Source organism: Manduca sexta, chromosome 13 (assembly GCF_014839805.1).
Source record: "Manduca sexta isolate Smith_Timp_Sample1 chromosome 13, JHU_Msex_v1.0, whole genome shotgun sequence".
In the NCBI taxonomy this organism is placed as follows: domain Eukaryota; kingdom Metazoa; phylum Arthropoda; class Insecta; order Lepidoptera; family Sphingidae; genus Manduca; species Manduca sexta.
This window is the reverse complement of record NC_051127.1, coordinates 4,767,624-4,790,487: the sequence shown is the minus strand read 5'-3', so window position 1 is coordinate 4,790,487 and position 22,864 is coordinate 4,767,624. Positions and strand designations below refer to the sequence as shown.

Sequence of the window (22,864 nt, the reverse complement as noted above, 5' to 3'; positions counted from 1 at the left end):
GTTGCCCAATATTGAACTATTCACACATAGCCATAAAGTTTATCTATTACATTATAGGGCGAGTATAATACACTAGGTGCTGCTCGCGTCTTCACCCTTGAGAAATATTTTCTGCTACAAGTATCTAAAACACGGTGCGATACTACCGCCATCTATTTCAAAATCATATTAAAAAAAATATTATTCTTGATTGGAGCAAATTGCCGTGATAAAATGTAGCCTATGTGTTAATCTAGGACATGGTCAACCAGAGTGACAAATTTCATGTAAATTCGTTCAATTGTTCTGCGTTTATTTTCAATAAACAATTTTTTTACAATCTTTCACGTGTATAATATTAATAACATAGTGACTATATTAACTAGATCTCTGCTTACCCTTTCAATGATGATTTAAAATGTTAAGTAAATTGGTCATGCAAAAACATATTCGGTCATTTGCACGCAATTTGCATTTCTTTGTAATGGGAAACCGATGGAAACAAAATTACAAAACATGTTATTTTTTTTCAACAAACAATAATGGGATGGTTTAATTTATAAGCGAAGCGGTTACAGTCTTCTGTGTTTTTTTCCTTGTATGTAATTATAATAGACAGCAGAGTGAAGAGCGACATTTTCCGAAAGGGATCCCGGTATAACTTGAACGGGCTAATAATATGCATAAATTAGATTTGTAAATTGTTCTAATATTTAAATTTTATATCAAAATAACGAAAGTGCAGCATGCTGGAATCAGGTTATGTGGACCCGTCGCCACTCATAGGCAACTGCTATTTTAGTGTGTGGAATATATTAATGAATATGGCTTATATATTTGACATTTTACAAAGCGGTGTTACCTGAGTAGGTGGTATGGACCTTATAATTTTTTTTATGTCAACTATAAGCGACTAGAATTAGAATATTAACATATTTTTAGCTTTTTATGTATTTTGTTATAGACTAGTATCTAGGTATATCTAGACGAGATTACAGCATTGTATAGTCTGTACTCATAAATATTAGTTATATTTTACAAAATGCGTTAGACGTCATGCGCTTTTTTATATAGTAGAGGTTTAATACGCTCATTTTTCTACAGTTATGTTAGTTATAGACTCCACGTTGACATTCATTATTACTTCATAGGAAATCTAATATTTAGCCGGTTTAACATTACCCGGTTTAGGATCAAACCCGAAATCTAATAACGACTGTCATGTCATAAAAAAAGGCCACAGAGACAATCTGCATGCCTAAAATACCGAAAACAAAAACTACAAAATAGTAGTCTTTAATCAACAAATAATAAAGTTCAAATCGCTCCCTCCTCTCTCCTGTACCTCGAATCTCATCCCATAACACGCTCCCCTGAATCCGAACGACGTGTTAAAAAAATTGTATTCTTTTTATAGTGTATAAAGTACATTAACTGAGAACTTTACTGAGATGGCTCATTACCGCCCGCTTTGTGACGTAATCGTTTTGGTTAAATTTTCGCTTTGGCAACTAGATGGAGTACTGTTTGATAAGGAGAATGATTATATAATGATTTCTTATGTTTACGCGAATGTTGGACATTGAAAAAAAACTGTTTTGCGAGTTTATCGCGATTTTTGTATTATATTTTTTCGAAGATATTTCGAAGATTGCAGATTTGGTTGTCACGGGGCGGACTGAGTTGGTCATCCGAAATCTAGCTACATTATACAGCATTTTACATTTTTTTTTGCCGTTGACGGTCCGATCTACGCTGAATGAGCTCACAGTGTCTTGAAGTCTAGTAGCCCATCTTTTGGGTTCCGATTTAATGCTTTTTAATTTTAATAGCCTCGCAAACCTTGCTAGTTAGGAAGCGGTGTTCTTTGGCAACGATTTGTGGCTTGTCTAGTCGCTGTTAATGATAGGAGCCTTCTTTAGAGTGTCCAGCAACTGATGGAATGAGTGTCTCATTTTTATTATTACAGTATATTTTACTGAGTAATCAGGACTCCGAGAGCGGACTATATGGCCGCTGCGCTAACTCGACCTCTTAGGGTGTCAATCGCCTTGAGGAAACCAGTTTGCTAAACTGGTCTAATTTGAAGTGTCAAGCAAAGTAATAGATGAACAAGTGAATGGTGAATGGTTGACTGAATTCTGAGGCTTTGGGTGTGATTGTGGTTTGCCAGCATGAATGTTTTTGAAAAGGTCTGCGAGTTGCCTTAGATTAGACTTTGAAGGCCAAATGGGAAAATGCTATATGATATTGTGAGAAGAAAACAATCTTAGTGAACTTGCTTATATACCTTTGCCTACCTCTTTAGTGCAAACCGACGTACCGCGCTTTGGTTTTCAAATTGAAAATGAACATAAAGTCTTTTTAATCAGAATTGAATTCAGGATCTCGCTGTTTTCACAGTGCACACTCTCTAAATTAACAAAAATACGTTTTTGGACTTGATTATTAATTAAAGATACACGATCGATAGTTACACGTAATGATATTTTAAAATACAATTTCTTAATTGATATTGCGCGCAATCATTATACGTAATTTCAACATTCTGTATTTATTATACAAAGTATTAACATTAATTTAAATTGATAAACATATTGCACTCATATTGTGAGGTTGTGACTTAACAAATACTTATTGAAATATTCTAATTATATTTAATTAATATCAGGGTTACTTTTCCATATATCAAGTTTTAAAAATTAATAAAATAACGCACACACGCAACCACATTACACCCTGGGAGTAATTAAAGCGAATACTTCCTTTAAAAAACTAGGTAAGGCTCGCTTTTTTTCAGTAATTGGAGGTGTTTCAACTAGACCATTAAGACTTAATTCTATGTGTAACGACGTAAAAGAACAAGGAGCGCTACCGGAGATCGTTTCTTTGTAAACATACGTACGTCTGTTGCGCGTTTGAGCGCTGCGATTTTGTAGCCGCTTTTGGAATTGAGCAATGTTAATATGATTTACTAGCTTTGCCCGCTCGTAAAGTTTTCTGGAGTAAATTTTCCCGTATTAAAAAGTAGTTTATAGCACTCAGAAGTAATGTAGCTTTCTATTAGTGGAAATAATACTATTAGTCAAAATCAGTTTAATAGTTCTTAAGATTAACTCGTTTATAGCGCGTTCAAACAAACAAAATTTTCAGCTTTATATATTAGTTATGTATGTATATTAATTTAACTGTGGTATATTTACAATATTCGATTCACTAAAGCTGTGATAATTAATGGAATTGCCTCAATCATTAATGTTCATGTAAGACCGTAACTGTATTGTACTTGATGTTCGGTCTTGTTGTGTTTTTGTGGCCAATGACCTAAAATTCAAATTATTATTTAAAAAATCGCTCCAAAATTGGCAATTTTCCAGCCCTTGTAAACTACACCTAAAAATTAAATTTTAATTTGGGAAAGCGCTCTAAAATTGGAAATTTCCCAGTCCTTGTAAACTACTAAACTAAAGCTAGCGGTAAAACAAAAACGCAGCGTCATCCGCCAACTATCGTCCCGTACATTACCATGTTATTCGACGGGCTGAATCGTCGTGGGGCAATTCTTTTAATTGCCCCACGTCTCGGGGGCAAAGCCGAGGGAGGAGCGCAGGGGCGTTGGAAATTGGACCCATTTAAAGTTTTTCGATTTGCCGTTTACAAACGTGTCTAGATGTTGGTTTAGTCTAGGATTTTGAGCTTAGAAACTTTGCAATTTTTATTTATAACGTTTGTACTGAATGGTGTCGGAGTTTCAATTTACGTCCAGGTAGATTTGTATAAAATAAATATTAAAGAACACCAAAATCTCAGTCGAATACAGTGAAAACCGGTTAGGACATTGAAGGGATCACCTAATCTGGACTCTATATCAGATATTATATAATAGTTATTAACTAAACCTACTCATTTATATACATGTATATGCGGGGACCTCGTCATTTACTGTCTGTTTGTCTATCTGTCATAACCAATATTATAACCAGTTTCTACTATATATTAACATCACTGTTAGATATAAGATTAAGCGTAGGCCCTCATAAGGAGTGAATTACCTAATATCAGGAAGCTTTAGATATTTTCTATCTTACAATTGAGACGATTTGCGAACTTGTACCTCAAATAAGGTCAGGATTCAGGACTGTTATTGTTTTGTGTTTATTAATGGACTGAACTAACCGAATATGATGGTGATTTGCAGTTACAGTACTTTAAAATCGGCGAAGCCTTCATCGTCAGGTTGGCCGAGTGGTCTAAGGCGCCAGATTTAAGCTCTGGTTCCCGAGAGGGAGCGTGGGTTCGAACCCCACACCTGACAATACTTTTAATTTTTTTTTGAGTTCCAACGGATATTGAAATTAAATTATAAAGAATTTATAAAAAATTTGGTGTTTTTTTTCACATCTTTAATTTTCGCTTTTTGGTTAGTGTTCTCTTGAAGAAATACTTTTATTTTCATTATATAATTTTCGCCTTTTGGTTAGTGTTCTTTTGAAGATATACTTATATTTTCATTATATTATGCAGCCTCTGATCTAGTAGCAAAGTAGGTTGTGGGTCCAAATCTCAGATTGTACATAACTTGTAGGCTTTTATAACATTTCACACTAAATTTCCATATTGAAATTAGGCAGATTCAAATCGACAAAATGCCTTAAAAGTGTGTCGAACTATATTAGAATCATATAAACATGACAATATTACTTTTCTCCAAGACTCGTCAATGCGCTTACTCAGACGGCGCTAACTGCCCGAGTTAATTAACGCTTGCTTGCGAAGATGCAGTGTATTTTCTATCTGGTCTTGCTTTGTACAATTTACTAGATTTAACGCTCAATAATTGCCGACCGCCATGCCAATAAACGATGGTAACCAGTGCTCGATAAATCACTGTTTTACCAAGTGCTTTTAATGTTAAATTATTTGGTAATACAAGAAATAGAACACCTATTACGTAAGCATTGAATATTACATACTGGCTTAAGGTTTTAACCATCGGATAATTTCGCTTCCTAGAGAATATTGAATGAAGCTAACTATTTTACGGATTTTATCGCGGTATTTCTGCATCTGTATCTCGATGTGTAATTTTTACTGATGATTACTTACCTGAAATCGTGAGCAGTCATAGCCTAGTTGGGCGTGGTACGGAGTGGAGAAATTCAAAACACAAGGGCATGCACCTCTGACTTGCTAATGATATGTGTGTATTCTGTTTGAGTTATCGCTTACTTTAATGGTAAAGAAAACTTATTGAAGTTATCTGAATATCTGAAGAGGTATCTATAATAAGTGAGAAGGTACGCGAAATCCATCAACCCCCGGTGGGCCAGCATGGTGGACTAAGACCATCATGCTCTTTATAAATTCATTGAAATTAACCAGATATTAGCTAATGAACAAAAAGGTTTCCGGAAGGATAAATCTATAAATATGGCAATTTTCAATCTCCTATCTCCTATATTAAATAATATGGACCAAAGAAATCCTATTTGTGCTATATTTATGGATATGCAAAAAACATTTGATTTTGTTGACCATAACACACATATAAAAACTAGAAGCTTATGGAATCAGAGGTAATATTTGACAATTAATACTATCTTATTTGAGTGACCGAATTCAGTATACCTAAATAACACATATTTCTCTTAATCAGCCAAGGAAATTAAATTTAGATCTAAATGCCGCAAAATTAAATTCGGTGTTCCACAAGGAAGCGTATTAGGTCCTTTACTATTTCTATTATATATAAATGACCTCCCCAGGCACATAAGTCATCAGATGGTATTGTCCGCAGACGATAGTACGGTTTTAATTAATTGCAATAATCCTTGTGCCTTCGAAAACGACATAAATAATGCACTTAATGAAATTATCGAATGGCTTATAGTTAACAATCTTTTAATTAACAAAGAAAAAACTAAATTTATGTTCTTTTCCCAACGAATAAAGTCACCTGGTCATGTTGTTAATTACAAGGGTAATATTGTTGAAGAAACAACTTCAACCAAATTCTTGGGCCTTCATTTAGACAGGGATATGTCATGGCAAACTCACGTTGACAATGTTTGCAAAAAGGTAAGTCAATATTCTTACGCCCTGTAAAAGTTGGCTAAAGTAGTCGATATGAAGGCCGTCATAGTAGCGTACCACGGGTTCGTGACGTCGACATTGCGCTATGGCATTATTTTCTGGGGGAACTCCGTAGCCAGGGACAGGGTCTTTAAGGCACAAAAGCGCTGTATTCGAGCTATGGTCAAGATTAAAGCTTCAGAAAGTTGTAAACCACATTTCATGTCATTACAATTATTGACATTACCATGTTTGTATATTTTTGAAGTGGCGGTATTTGTCAAAAGTAATACATACTTATTTTTAAAAAACTATTGTAAGAATCCAGTAGATAATATATAAATTGTTAACCGGATATATAAAATATGAAGGTAGTTAATATTGAACAGATTGACAGATGACATTTGATAGTTTACTTCGCTCTGCCATGGTCAAGGCAGAGCTCAGTTGATCGCCAGTCGGCGCAGCGAATAGTCGTAGTTGCGAGCGATACAAATCTATTTGTATTTGGATTCGAGGACCTGAGTTAATCCTTTTAGCTCAGAAGTGGGATGTTTAAAAAAAAAAACCACGACTATTTCCTACTTAATTATTTTCACGCTTAGTGCATCCTATCTTAAGATTATTGTGTGTGCCGATAATGGACAACACTAGTAATGTTGGTACCAGTGCTGGGCGCAGAAATTCGACGCTTAAACGTCGACATCACGGAAGGACACGAGGGGAATCGCGGAACAGTAGCAGAGAATCTACGTCAGACTCTAGAGAGAAACGTCGCAGAACAAGATCGCAGAATGGTAAGAACACGCTTGAAACTACGGACGCACGACCCAGTAGAAATCGCAGTAACCGTAATCGAAACCTATCAACGCCTGAACGGGGACATCAAGGGAACCGTACCGAACCAAGATTTCGCACGAGATCGAGACATCATCGTCAGCGGGATGAGCGTGACGTCAGAAGCCGGTCTAGATCAGAACGTCGTTCGAGACCACGACGCCACTGCTCAAGAACGCGACCAAATGATAAGAATGTGAGTAATTCTGGTTCAAATAGTGATAAGACTCAGATGTTGCTGATTGAATTAATAAAATCAATGGCTAATAACCGCTCAGAGGGAAACAAATTCCCTATGCTAGGTAATGTAGTACCAGAATTTAATCCTATGACAAAAGGTCAAACTATTAACACTTGGATTAGTAAAGTCGAGGAGTGTGCACATTTATATAAGTGGGGCGAGGATCAAATAATCCATTATGCGCTACCCAAGCTAAGTGGTGTAGCTAAAACTTGGTATGAAACCCTCCCGTCTATGTCGTTTTCATGGCCCGAATGGAAAGTTAAATTAACGGAATCATTTCCATCAAGTGACGATTACGCAGAATTGCTCACAGAAATGTTAGGTAAAAAGGCAAAATACAACGATTCATTGGAATTGTATTATTATGAAAAAAATCAACTTACTAAATCGATGCGAGATTAACGGTAAACGCGCTGTTGACTGTATTTTATATGGAATAGAAGATCGTAGTTTAAGGTTGGGAGCTAAGGCTACTAAATGTGAAGAACCGGAACAGATATTAAAATATTTCCAGTCTATTAAACAGCAATCGCGAGAATCTGATAATAGAATTAAAAGCAATCTTGATAAAAGAGTGGGGTTAAATGGTAACGGGCAAAATAATCCTACAACTACTTCGAGGGTAGTCAAGACGAATGATAGTCTGAAGCCTATTGTTTGTTTCAATTGTAACGAATCCGGTCATTATAGCTACAGGTGTGATAAGAAAATTTTGAAATGTAACATTTGCAAGAAAATCGGTCATTTAGCGGGAAACTGCCCAAAACTACTCAATAATGACAAATCCAGATTAGACGTAGATAAAGAAAAGACCGTTATGAAATTAGATTCTTTTGATACAAGTAATGACAAATATCTTATTGACTTGTAGCTGAATGACCAACCCATTCATGGATATGTAGACTTAGGAAGTCAGTGTACGCTGCTACGTCATAGTGAAGCAGAAAGGTTAGGTATTCAGTGGTCGATAGGGCGACTACCTACAATGCGGGGTATAGGAAATAACATTGTATTACCATTGGGCAGAGCTACAGTTAAGGTTGAAATCCAGAACATAATCGAGTCAGTTGACGTATATATAGTTGATGATAGTGTAATTAAGTATTCTGTACTGATCGGTCATAGCTTTACCGAAAAACCGGGAATTACTATAATAAAAACTAGTGATATCTTGAGGTTTGAACGAACATTGCCACCAAAGTTAAAACTTTTCCTGTCAGATGACTTTTCTATCGCGCCACGCAATACATCTATTATCAAAATAAGAAGCGATATTGATAATTATTCAGGAAGTGTATACGTAAATGGCTTCTTGCGTGGTTCCCTGGCAAAGAGTACTACCTGATGCCTGGAGAATATAGTATAACGAATGGAATGTGTGCTTTATTAGTACAGAATGTTTGTGACTGTGTATTAAATTTTGAAAAAGGATCGTTAATGACACGTGCTTTAGTTACGGATAAATCTTTTGACATCAATATATTGGATTTCGACAGTAAAGACACCGATGAAATGTTAAACCACGGTGATCATTTATCTAATTGTGAAGTAAAACAGTTAAAAGAACTTCTTCAGAAATATAAAACGTGTTTTTCACATAATATGATGGATTTAGGATATACCAATATAGAAACGATGGAAATCGAACTTACTGACGATAGACCCGTTGTTTATAGGCCGTATAGGTTATCGTACCCGGAAAGGGAACTTGTCAGGTGTATGGTAAAGGAAATGCTCGACGCAGACATAATATGCGAGTCCAATTCCGCCTATGCTAGTCCAGTTCTATTGGTTAAGAAAAAGACTGGTGACAGGCGGCTTTGTGTTGATTATCGTACATTGAATAGTCGAACAAAAAAGCAGCATTTTCCTCTACCATTGATCGATGATCAGTTGGATCGTTTAGCCGGTAACTCATTATTTATTAGTTTAGACCTAGCGTCAGGATATTACCAAATACCTTTGGAGGAAGGCTCCCAAGACAAAACTGCTTTCGTAACACCTGACGGCCAATATCAATTTAAAAGGATGCCTTTTGGGTTAGCGAATGCACCTTCAGTGTTCCAAAGGTTGATGAACAAGATTTTGTCTAAAATTAAGTACGTGCTTGTATATATGGATGATGTTTTAATACCGGCACAAACATTTGAAGAAGGCCTTGAAAGATTAGATGAGGTTTTAAATAACCTTCGTGACGCAAATTTGACCCTCAAGCTAAATAAGTGCTTTTTCTTTTTATAAAGAAATTGACTTTTGGGTTATGAAGTTAGTGGTACGGGTATACGACCCGGTTCTCGAAAAATATTCGCCGTATCAAATTTTCCAGTCCCAAAGAATGTTCACGAAGTTCGACGTTTCATTGGATTATCCAGTTATTTTAGGCGATTTGTAAAAGACTTTTCCTTGATAGCGCGACCTCTGACTGATTTGTTGAGAAAGCACTTTACATGGGAATGGACAGATGAACATGATTTAGCGTTTGAGACTCTGAAAAGTAAACTAACAGAAAGACCATTACTCGCATTGTATGATGCAAAATTGGAAACCGAGTTGCATACAGATGCTTCGAAATACGGTATAGCGGGTATTCTAATGCAACGCAGCCTATGCGGACTTATAAGACCTGTGGCGTATTATAGTCGTAAGACTACCCCTGACGAACAAAAGTTGCATTCTTTTGATTTAGAAACTTTAGCAGTGGTAGCATCATTAAACAGATTTCGCGTGTACTTATTAGGCATTAGGTTTAAAATAATTACGGACTGCGGAGCGTTACGGACGACGTTGACAAAAAGGGATTTAATCCCCAGGATAGGTCGTTGGTGGATGCAGTTCCAGGAGTACGACTGTGAGATTGAATATAGACCCGGTTCAAGGATGTCTCATGTCGATGCACTTAGCCGTGCTCCTGTTGCTGAGTTCACCAAATTAAACAATGATCATGTGATAGACGTATTGACTGTGAATATTCAAGATTGGATTGCAACTGTTCAGAGTGATGATGACGAGATTAACAAGATTAAAGCCATTCTATTAGATACAAACACAAAGACTATTGTCGATGTTCATAAAAATTATCAGATAAAAGGTAATTATGTCTTTAAAATAACCGAAGATGGTTTGCGTTGGGTTGTTCCTAAACCCGTCCGGTGGCAGTTATTGAGGATGAACCACGATGACGTAGGCCATTTTGGGTATGATAAGACATTGAAAAGACTTAAAGCATCGTTTTGGTTCCCCAAGATGAGGAGGTTTACCAAAAAGTACGTAGCCGCATGTTTGCAATGTGCATACCATAAGATTCCTGGTGGGCCTAAAGAAGGACAATTACATCCAATCCCAAAACCAGATATACCATTTCACACATTGCATGCGGATCATTTGGGTCCATTTGTGCGTTCCCGTAGGGGCAACATGTATCTGTTAGTAATCATAGATGCATTTACGAAATTTATAAATTTGAAAGCAGTTAAAAATACAAAGACCGCTACCGCAATTCGTATTTTTGAGGAACATTTTAGTCTTTTTGGGGCACCTACTCGTCTAATTACTGATAGGGGTACGTGTTTTACGAGTTTCAAATTTAAATCTTTTGTTGAAGCTATAGGCATTAAACATATTTTAAACGCCGTAGCAACCCCGAGGGCAAACGGACAAGTAGAGCGATATAATCGCACAATTTTGGATGCTTTAAGTACTAAATGTCATGAAAAAGACGATAACACATGGGATGAGTGTATAGGTGAGGTTCAGTTAGGTTTGAATACATCCGTTAATAAAACTACGGGAAAAAGTCCTTCTGAATTATTATTTGGCTTCAAGATAATGAGTACATCGGAAAACAAGTTAAGTGACGTGATAAATATGACCATTGATCGCTTGAGTGGCAATGAATTGACGAATTTAAGAAATGATTCTGTTAATAGAATTGAAAAGGAACAGACAATTGCTAAAACTCGTTTTGATAAACATAGAAAATCACCGACAAAGTATTGTGAAGGTGATCTCGTTCGAGTCGAAAGAGTGACCTTTGATAAAGACAGGCTAGGTAAATCAAAAAAACTTATGCCTAAATTTCAAGGTCCGTATAGGATTGTAAAGGTACTACCTAATGATAGATATGTAGTGAAAGATACCCCATTAACAAAAAAGGTAACAAAGTATATGAAAACGTTGTTTCCTGTGACAAGATACATCCCTGGCTTAATTTTAAAGGACCTGAGAATATAAATGATTCTGATTCTGATAATAGCGATGAAAATGAAAAATGAATATTATGTTACTTTAAGTATTTAAGTAAACATGAAGAACTAAGTATTACGTTAATGTAATGAAAGCATTGTTCTGTATTATTAAATATTGTTAAGATGTGATTGTAAAGGTTTCATTAAAATTGGTTATTAAAATACGTCAAATTAATTTAATATAGTATGATACCAAGCGACATTATATAGATATAGGCTACGAGCAGACAGTGCCGAAACTGAAGTATATCCGTATGGGTATCGCACAGATGTTTGCAGATCGTGGCAGACTATACTCTATATTATATATTAATTATTATAATTGATGATAAATTGATGAACAACTGAAAAATTACGAGCAGCCAGCGTTAACACGCAGATGGCCGCAGATCGTGAATTGTGAAGTGTGATTATTGAATAGAATTATGATTGAGATCAAATAGGATTGTGAGCAGTCAGTGCTTGCCGGCACAGATGACCGCAGATCACACCAGTTTAACTGATAGATGCAATCGCTTCACATAAGCTATGAGTGAGCAGTGCCGAAAAATGAAGCATGCCTGTAAAGATACCGGTAGGACACAGATGCTCGCAGATCATGGGAGACTATGTGAACAATTGACATTGAATCTTGACTTGATAGTTTAATGTATGATTTGTATACACTATTTTTTTTCTGTGACTAATTGGTAATAATAATTTAACATACGAATAAATATGATAAGAAACGTGACGGACAAGTGGGAGGACCCACCATGAATTAGGATGGCCGAGCTGTAAGAATCCAGTAGATAATATATAAATTGTTAACCGGATATATAAAATATGAAGGTAGTTAATATTGAACAGATTGACAGATGACATTTGATAGTTTACTTCGCTCTGCCATGGTCAAGGCAGAGCTCAGTTGATCGCCAGTCGGCGCAGCGAATAGTCGTAGTTGCGAGCGATACAAATCTATTTGTATTTGGATTCGAGGACCTGAGTTAATCCTTTTACTATGAAGTATCCCACCGTACATTACGCAATAATCAAAAACTGTGCATTGTTCCTTCGAACACCAAATTAAAGCATGAAAGCTTATTCTGTTTGGCCCCTAATATTTTTAACAAAATACCAAATTCAATAAAATCGCTTAATATAGTACAATTTAAAACAAGACTTTTCAATGTACTTAAAAATAAATGTTATTATTCTGTTATAGAGTATTTAAACGTTACTGACCTATTAATGATCTCAATATTGTTATTTATTACCTAAGAAAAGAATTGAATTTTGTTTATTGTTTTTAATTATTATTTTATTTTTATGTAGTTTAGTTTAGTCAAGTTAATAAAAAACAAATAACTTTATGTGATGTCATAGTCAACATAAAACTTATATATTTGTACGCTGACGCAACAGCAAAGCATAGTGAACAAATTATGTATTACTATAACACCTGTAAACTATCTATGCTTACAAATAAATAATTTGATTTGATTTGATTTGACCGAAACCCTCTCTAAAGTAGAAAAGACCTTTATTTAGCAGTGGGACAATAATTAATACAGGGCTGATATTATTATTATTTATTACTTATTCGTATATTATACATTATACGTAAAAATTAACTTTAAACTACGTTACCATCTTTCGTTTATTCGTTATTCGTTATTAGAAGAGGCGCCAAACATCGGATACGCATGTACCAACAAATTGTACGGCGATGATATCACATGACGAGGTGTCTTTGTACGAAAAAGATTGATTATTTCGCCAACAGTGACGTGTCACGTAAGCGAAGAAGTTGTCGATGTTATTTTCAATGTATTGCTGATCCAGCTTTATTCCTCGCGGAATACAAGTCTCATTGTTAGTTTACTGGTCTCTCATATGTGAGATTGCTTGGATAGGTTCCACCGTAATGTCTATTTCTTTCGCCAAGCAACAGTGTGTAGTCGCTATTGTGCTCCGGTTTAAAGAACATTGTAGCCAGTGTAACTACTGGACGTGATAAGACTTAACCTGTCGGGTTTCCGGGATGGCGAGTGTAGTGAAATACCAAACAATACTTTGTAATTCAAGGTGTTGGATGGTGTTTCTATCATCAGGCGACCGGCAAGCTCGTATCGTTATTCAAAGCAATAATAAATAAAATACGGATAAAATGTAACCTAGATGTTAACTCAGTATGTGACATGTTAATTGGGCTAACAAAGGGGATGCATTTATATTCTAATCTTTGCCTGATCCTACACAAAGAAAGGCGAAATTTGTTATTTTCTTTACAAGAATTGGCTAATACAAATTAAGTCGAGAGCATTTTTTTTTCGATAAAGCAAACCCCAGCACTACAATCCCTCAAAAGAGGCGTTTGATGAATGAATCCAAGTGGAATGTACTGGATGATGTATTGTGCGAGGGATTGACATTGCCTAATCCGATTTACTGATTTTAAATTACATTTTTCATGATTCTTTTCCATTATTGAAAGCCAGGTGATTAGTTGTGTTGATGTCCGGTAAACGGGTTGAATTATGAAAAATTATTTTGAACTGTCTGATGATGGATTGAACGTCGAGATTCGTTTTGAAATTAGGGCAATGGAAAAATGTTTCTTATAATTTTACTCGACTTTAAATTATCAAATTACTATATTTCGATCACGGTTACGCCTACCTTGAATTTTGTTATGGAATTAACAATTTTACTGATTTTATTTAAAGCCTTGTAACTTATACTACTAAATAAATAGCCCATCATTTATAAAACTATTGAAATATCCACCCGATGAGCCGAGTCGACCAACATTAATCAAAGAAAACAAAAAAACTCAACTGCAACATTATTTCATTTCCAATTCACATATTTCAAGCAAAAACCAACAAAATAACAACAAACGAAAAACAGTATTAAATTTGCTACCGTAAAGTTATTTTTCGACAAACCGTCGCGCATACGTGTTTAGGAATCGAATTAGAGTTGCGACCGCAGAGGCGCCATACCATCTGAGCTGTAACACGCTCTTTAGCGACAACTCTGTAACACTGTTAGTTAGTTTCTGTGACCGCAACACTAGAGATGTGATGGTGTTTGAATTTTACTTATATATCTCGGTATTTTCGGTACGGGCACTATAAAGTGAATCAACTGCACCTGATGGTAAGTGGAGTCGTGTCCAATAGAAGGTCGAGTGACGAAATATAATTAAACCTGGAGTCAGTGGAACGCGACACATTTACGTGGGCCATTGTGGCGGGTTTTAACACCTTATGTAGGGTAGTTGCTATCGCCTGGATATAAAATATACCTATCAGTAAATTGCGGCCATGGATTCAACCATTCATTAGGGATCGGATAATTGTGGCAGGTTGATTTTTTGCTCTTGTATTTGATAATAAACGTCACAATTACCAATAAACTGCAGGACGTAACAGACTTTAAGTATAAATTATTTCACGGTATTGCCATTCGCTTATTTTCAGCGATGACAGTAAAGGAAAAAAATATAATGTAACAATTATTATACTGGTAATTGGCAGCAGAAATTGGCAACGTGTTAATTATATCTACATACCTATATTCTAATTTCTATTTTATATGTAATTTGTTTTTACCTTGTATGGTATTACGTACATATAAACCAGGCACACCGTTTATCCTCAAAGGGGTAGACAGAGGCGCAACTGGTGACTCAGCTTCCGCTCTGTTTATCCCGTCCCGTGGTAGGGGCGCGCCTATCACTATATAGGGCACAAATTCTAGACTCCAAACTGATACTGAGTAGAAAAACCAATATCACTTTGTCCGACCCGGGAATCGAACCCACGACTTCAGCCCAGCAGTCGTATCGTATACAACCACGCCATCAAGGCAACTAATAAAATATAAATCATGTGTTTTTATCTTGTATGGTATTATGTACACCAGAACAATATCTAACTATTAAACATTTAACTTACGTATAAGGCACTAAATAAAACTTTTTTTATATAAACTGTGTCACATGCATCTTCTCATGCCCATCACTAGCCCGTCACAGGTCATGCAGGCTCAGTAATGGAGTCTTCGAGAATCCCATTGGACGTCGCAACTTTCTAACTGCAGTTTTGTAAGCATACGATAGTCAGTTCAAGATCTAAAATGTTATTAAAATGTAACCGTAATATGCAAAGTTTAATTGGGTTTTGCTTAGTTATAATTGTGTATAGGTAGATATGTACTAATGCATTGTCTACGTTTATCAAGCATCAGTGTGCCAGTACTATCGTCGTTTGATTGGATGATAAATTGTAGGCATTATATTTACAAAGCATTATAAGATATTACAATCAATAATAACCTTTTTAGTCTAGTGGTATACCCATATTATGAACAGCTGTGGACTAGGAAATCTTAGGTTTTGATCCTAGTCGATCAAAACTTTTTAATCTTATCAAACAGGATTTCACCGACACTGAACCCCAGAAGCAAATGATGTTGGACAGGGGACTGATTGTAAAAAAATAAGTTGAAACGCAATATTTTTGCTGGCTTAATTGCTCCACATTCTTCAACTCTCCACTATTATACGAAGATAATTTGTTTACTTTTCACACTAGCTGGTATTCAAACCCCACACAACTCAATTTGAACACTTCCACGTCACTGCATACAGCCCAGCGCGAACTCTGAAGCAGTTAGCAGTTCTCCAATTATGAACCAAGTTAGTATGTTCAAAACTTGTGTAGACGCGCGTCTCATCCATTCATTAATAGCAATTTGTGATGCAATTTGCATTAGGTACACTTGTCTATAATGGTTATTTTAAAGTTTACATCTGCTACACACTGTTTTTTAATAGGCTTGCCTGCAGTCCATGTCGTGGGAAACCTACGAATGGGATATTTAAATCCCTCAGCTTAGCGACAGCAGGGGCTCGGAGGAGGCTTGGGATGGAATATTTGGGATAGGATAGGAACCCTGTTTTAGGATGTGCGGAGGGGAGGAAAGCAAAATATTTGTGAGCTCTTATAGGCCTTAATGTGTATTTACTACCAAAAGGTATATACAGTGAGCTAAGTGCCTGGGGCCGTAACAAATGTCCCTCCCGGGTATGGGCGTGCATTTGGTATGGAGACTGGCGACCGAGCGCTGATGGAAGTAGTGAACAAGAATCTAAATGCAAATCTATTACGAACTTTTTTTATTCGCATTATAAAGTTAAGATTTCTTATACAAATTTTATAAATTAATTATTTAACTAAACAATAAAACATCAGATTTTACATTGAGATTTATCGTATAAAGTGACCGTTAACTAAGCCATCTTTTAACAGCCTGTATCGTGACTGATTCGGTCTAAACTGGTTTAAACCGCATTAAAGCGGTCACAACTGAGCCTTTGAGTTCAAGTTTGCTACTGTATACACTTATATTAAATTTGACAAATATTTATGCCGGTATCCAAGCATTATATAATATGATTTATTTCATTTTACATCGAAAAATAAGCGTTAAAATTTATTAACTATATTTTAAAATATTTTAATTAGCCACTTAGAGAACTAGGCATTTTGGAATTCTACATTCAAATCCAATTGCAGCCAGTGTGACTTCTGGACATAATAAGACTTTACATCTCATGTCTCAGGATGCCGAGCACAGTGGAATACCAAACAATACTTTGTAATTCAAGGTGTTGGATGGTGTTTTTACTGTTTATGGACGGTCGTATCGCTTACCATTAGGCAAACGGTAAGAATGTCATCATGCAAAGATATAAATAAAAATCCTTAAAAATATTTGCGACCACATTTATCTTTGTTTTAAAGCAGCAATTGTCCCCATTCCTCGGCCTTATACAATTTTTCATGTTGCCTCAACTCAGCCTGTTCATGAAGCTTTGCAGAGTGCATCGCACTAAACCGCGCTCTTTATTTGAACACATAGCATTTTAATCCTCAAAATGCCCAGTATATATAAATATATCTCTCAAAATGTATAAAGTCCCAATATTGGCTCCAAATGTCGTTATAAAAAATAGTTTGGCGACGCTAAGTGACTGCAAGTGACATAAATTCAGTACCTCGCTTACTAACAGCTGAGTCGTAGATTGGTGGCGACGTTTCGAGGGCACTACATCAATTACGAGGATCGATTTTGTACTGACGCTTATTGTTACTGACTTCACTGAAAATTGGTGTTATGGATTTTCATATCTATACAAGCTAAACTATTATATAAGCTGAAGAGTTTGTTTGTTTGAACACGTTTATCTCAGGAACTGCTGGTTCGAACTAAAAGTCTTTTAGTGTCGGATAGCCCACGGATTACATGAAATTCAGTATGCAGATAATTTGAGACCCTGGGAAGATCATAGGCTCCCGGGAAATTATATAGCGTGATTTTTATAACGGAAAACTTTAGCCCGAAAAATCTTTAATACGCGGATGGAGCCGCGGGCAAAAGCTAGATATATAAAACAAAGTCCTCTTTTCTGTCTCTCTGTATGTCCCCGAATTTTTCAAAATCTACTAAACGGATTTTTATGAAACTTGGTAAGGAGATAGTTTAAGACTCTGGAAATTTTATAGTCTATACATCCCGAAAACATATATAGCAGAACTTTTATCCCGGAAAACTCCTTCACGCGGGCAAAGCCGCGAGCAAAACCTAGTTTGATTATAACATGATAGGTTATTCATTTTAGTTCGGATAGGTATCACTTACACAAGGTGTTAAATCCGGTATAGTGGCCCACGTTTTATTTATTTTAATTAGAACGTACCAATTACACTACTTAAGTTAACAATAATAACACATAGATTTATTAAATATTAAACAAATCAATAATGTACTTAATAAGTACATGAAATACACGGTATGAGTTAATTTCTCATTAGTGCAAATATTCATACTGGATCACATTCCAATCAGCCGAAAAACTTCAAAATGTGCGCCGTTAAGAAGGGTATTAAACGTGTCGGGAGAAGACTGTGTATATCCAGTTTCAAATATGCCGGCATAATTATGTCGACTGGTGAAGGATAATCATCCCTCGTCAATCGATACTTTATCTGGACGAAAGTCAACTTATTATCAGGTGCGATTTAATAGCTTTGGCTTTAGAGGTAGACTGCGCAGTAAATTATTAGGTATAGGATCAGTTTCCTGACATTGGCAATCTTATCTAGCTGGTCTGTTCAATGGCTGCGCATGACCTTTGAAACTTACAAAGCATCATGAAATGTAGGGTTGATACAGCAAATTTGTCTTTTCGTTAATTCAAAAAACACTATTATAATTACTAGTTGACTATCAATTTTATGGGACAAAAATAAACTTTAAAGAGACGGGTAAACATATTGCTTTTACACAATACTTAAGTCTAACAAATAAGGTTCAATTTCGTAATTCGAAAACAGCCTCGAAACACATTTGTTACCAATTACTACTTTGTTCTTTTATGTTTAGAGTTTTACAACACGAAGGGTCCTTAACATAACGCGTTTCGTTTATTGGCGCTCGAACAACCCCGACATAATTATGTTACATCCCTTTTTAGCCGTCGGTAACTGCGGCCAAGTTTGTGTAGTTAGCAAGGAAAAATGGGAAGGTGTGGTCGATGGACGTATTTTGGCAAAAATAATGTATACCGGATGACAATGCGATATTAATTTCACATGGTAAAAGTAATCAGTAATCATTAAATACGAAACCAAAATCATATCGTAAAAAATATTAAATATAAGAAAGAAAACACATTTATTTGTCACAGCTTACAACAAACGCGACACGTATACTCCTGATTACAATTTAAAATAAAAAGCAAAAAAAAGATGAGCGGGCCTGCACCATAAGTTGCATAACCATATACATTGATTAAGTTATAATTTTATGGGACTCAATAAAATATTGTTTAAAAATGAAATAACCGACGGTATTTTTATTGCTTAATAATGATTATTTTCCGTAATATTTAGTTCGTTCGTATTTTTTTATTTCCACATTATTTTTTTATGATTTGGTAACTAATAGCCTAAATCGTATATGAAATTGACTTCATTAATCACATTATCATTCATCATCATCATCATCATCATATCAGCCACAGGAAGTCCACTGCTGAACATAGGCCTCCCCCAAGGATCTCCACGTCGACCTGTTGGAAGCGGCCTGCATCCAGCGACTTCCTGCGACCCTAGCCAGGTCGTCCGTCCAACTTGTAGGCGGGCGTCCGACCTTTCGTTTGCCTGTACGTGGCCTCCACTCTAGAACCTTTCGACCCCAACGGTCATCGGTTCTTCGAGCTATGTGTCCGGCCCACTGCCACTTCAACTTGCTAATCCTATGGGCTATGTCGGTAACCTTTGTTCTCCTACGGATCTCCTCATTTCTGATTCGATCTCGTAGGGAAATACCGAGCATAGCCCTCTCCATAGCTCGTTGAGTGACCTTGAGCCTCCTAATGAGGCCCATAGTGAGAGGCCACGTCTCGGTGCCGTATTTTATTACTGGTAACACACAACTATCGAAGACTTTCGATTTAAGGCACTGAGGTATTTTGGATGAGAAGACGTTGCGAAGTTTCCCGAACGCTGCCCAACCGAGTTGGATTCGACGATTGACCTCTCTCGAAGTTGGACCTGCCTAGCCGGACCACTTGTCCTAAATAGACATATTCGTCTACAACTTCGAGAGTCGAGCCCCAACTTCGATGTGGTGGGCACAACATGGACATTCGACATGATCTTCGTTTTGTCCATGTTCATTTTAAGACCCACCTGTTGGGAGACTTGATTAAGGTCTTCAAGCATAGTGCTAAGGTCTTCCAGCGATTCTGCCAAGACTACAATATCGTCGGCAAATCGAAGGTGAGTGATATACTCGCCGTTGATGTTGATGCCGAATCCTTTCCACTGAAAGAGTTTGAAGGCGTTTTCTAGCGCGGCAGTGAACAGTTTCGGAGATATAACATCTCCCTGTCTCACGCCTCTCTGTAGTGGAATAGCCTTCGTGCTCTGATCTTGTACTCGGACCGACATGGTGGCGTTATTGTATATACATCTCAACACTTCGATGTACCGATAGTCAATGTGGCACTGCTGGAGAGACTGTAGCACAGCCCAGGTCTCGATCGAATCAAAGGCTTTCTCATAGTCCACAAACGCTAAGCAAAGCGGCAAGTTATACTCCTCGGTTTTTTTGTATGACTTGCCGAAGCGTATGAATGTGGTCTATAGTACTAAAGCCTTTTCGGAAACCGGCTTGTTCGGGTGGCTGGAAGTCATCAAACCTGTGTTCGAGACGATTTGTGATGACCCTCGAAAACAACTTATAGATATGGCTCAGGAGCGAGATGGGCCTGTAATTCTTCAGCAAAGTGTTATCACCTTTTTTGAAGAACAGTACCACCACGCTCCTGCTCCATGCCTCTGGCGTTGAACCCTCGAGGAGAACGGAATTGAAGAGCGTCTGAAGGACTTTTCAGTATTGGCGTTCCGCCCGCTTTCAGAAGCTCTGAAGTGATTCCGTCCTCACCCGGCGCCTTGTTGTTCTTAAGTTGCTTCAGGGCCATCTCAATCTCACACAGGCTGATGTCCGGGATATCATCGCTAAAGTATCGGATCAACTCGGCTCTCGGGTCTTCAGCCGAGCTAGCAGTCGGTTTGGCAACCGAGGTGTAAAGCTGTCCGTAGAACCTCTCGATCTCCCTTAATACCTCTGCCCTCGTCGATACCATGCGGCCGCCGTCCGTCTTCAGCCTAGACAACTGGCTTTGCCCAATAGACAAGTCTCTTGCAAACACTTTGGAGCCTCCGTTCCGCTCAATTGTCTCTTTAATGCTCACAGTATTGTGAGCACGGACATCGTGTCGCAAGGACTTCCAGATCCGTCTATTGAGCCGCCGATATGCTTCGGCGTCATCGGAAGACTGCAGCGCCATTGATCGACGTTCGGCCATGAGGTCAAGAGTGTGGATCGAGAGTTTTTGTGGTCTATCTCTACGGCGAGGTCTAAAATACTTAGATCCCACCGTATGGACAGCTTCTACCAAAACGCTGTTTAGCTCGTCGACTGCAAGGTTTTCTTTTAAGCAATCAAAGCGATTTGCCAGCTCAAGTTGAAAGCTTTCGGGGTTATTATCATTCCCTTCCTGTATATATTTGATATTGCATGCCAAAATGACCTCTCAAGTTAGAAGGTAAACGTCAAGATTAAGCATAAATAATAAAAACAAAACCCAAATTTTGCATAACAGATGTCATTGCATTTTGATACTAACTTCCAATGTCCTACAAACTGTATCAACTGTGCTTGCACAATACTGCTTGTCAACAAAAATAGACGATTCAATATCTACTCACCGTCTAGTATAACTAAACTGATTTCATAGTAAAACTACAAAAAAAAACACGATATTCTTGTCTTCCATAAAATTTCCATAACTAGTTTTCAAATTCAATTTGGTAAAGGAATTGAAACTTTATTACAAATGACATAGTTTTTAAGTCGTAACGTAGTCTTATTAAAAGAGCAAACTTAGAACAGAATTTACATTTAACTTTGTAGAGTATATTTGAGTGTAGTCAGCGGTGGAGGCTCCGACGGTTAATTCAATAAAGCAATCATGTGGAAATGCTTGTTCCCTTATCTTTTTACTCTACTGTGCAAATGAATGTATGTGTAAATGTTTTTTATTTATTACACTTAATATACAGCCCTTATTCATAAACATTACTTATCTAAGGACGGATCATTGCTGTGATAACAAGTCTGTTTCTCAGCTTAGTTTATCTGACAGCTTGCTGTTTGTTCAGCTTTGTTTATCAGTCAACTAGATTAAAGTTGTATCTTAAAATTAGCCAATCACAGCGGCCCTATGTTTACGCACTGCGGAGGCTGCCATGCCGTCGGCACTGAGAAACAGACTTGTTATCACAGAGCTTAGATATATAACGTCTATGAATAAGGGGGAAAGAGTATAAAGTGCCGAAGGAATTTTCTACCAGTCAATCTTAAAGAGATGCAGAGACTAAATAAGGTAGATGTACGCAACAAGAGAGGGTAGTAAATAAAACATTAACAAAAAAAAATACTAATTTAAATTATAAATATAAAACCTACTTAATAGAAGCATAGATAGGAAATATGTGATTTTTATGACTAGACTATTCAAATTGATAGTTTCGTAAATTTCCAAAATTATTAATAACCTATCAACCTGCCCCTCCCTTACTGCTTTTACTGCTCTTTATAATACTTTTCTTATACGGGTACGAAATTTACCGCAATGTATCTAATGGTAAGCGGAGTTGCATCCAGAGTTATGATTAATAAGAGATAGTTATCCTTCGTCTCTCGTCATTTATGACGGCTTGTATGGCGAGTTTTAGGGCTTGTGCACGGTGGTGCAGATCCAAATATCCTCCACCAGCTAGTTCTACGCCTCTATCATCAATTAATTTACTTCATCTGATTATTTTATAGTGCACGACATCCACCTACAAATAAATTAAGACAG

General features: G+C 36.8%; 1 protein-coding gene and 1 non-coding gene across 2 annotated transcripts; one reads left to right on the top strand and one right to left on the bottom strand.

Annotated features, from left to right (window-relative positions):
* Positions 1-1,868: 1,868 nt before the first annotated feature.
* On the bottom strand, positions 1,869-21,304 carry LOC119189192. The gene is made up of 3 exons (XM_037438238.1): positions 20,752-21,304; positions 20,124-20,509; positions 1,869-1,913 (listed from the first exon to the last, which is right to left on the bottom strand). Exons 1-3 carry the CDS (start codon positions 21,302-21,304, stop codon positions 1,869-1,871), a joined length of 984 nt encoding a protein of 327 aa, XP_037294135.1.
* On the top strand, positions 4,211-4,294 carry Trnal-uaa. The gene has a single exon. It is a non-coding gene; the product is annotated as a tRNA-Leu (tRNA).
* Positions 21,305-22,864: the final 1,560 nt, after the last annotated feature.

Coding starts and splice junctions, on each gene's coding strand:
- LOC119189192 (XM_037438238.1), bottom strand. CDS start 21,304: ATGGCCGAACGTCGATCAATGGCGCTGCAGTCTTCCGATGACGCCGAA. Junction 20,510..20,751: donor CATGGAGCAGGAGCGTGGTG/GTACTGTTCTTC, acceptor CGCTTTGCTTAG/CGTTTGTGGACTATGAGAAA. Junction 1,914..20,123: donor TTAATCAAGTCTCCCAACAG/GTGGGTCTTAAA, acceptor TCATTCCATCAG/TTGCTGGACACTCTAAAGAA.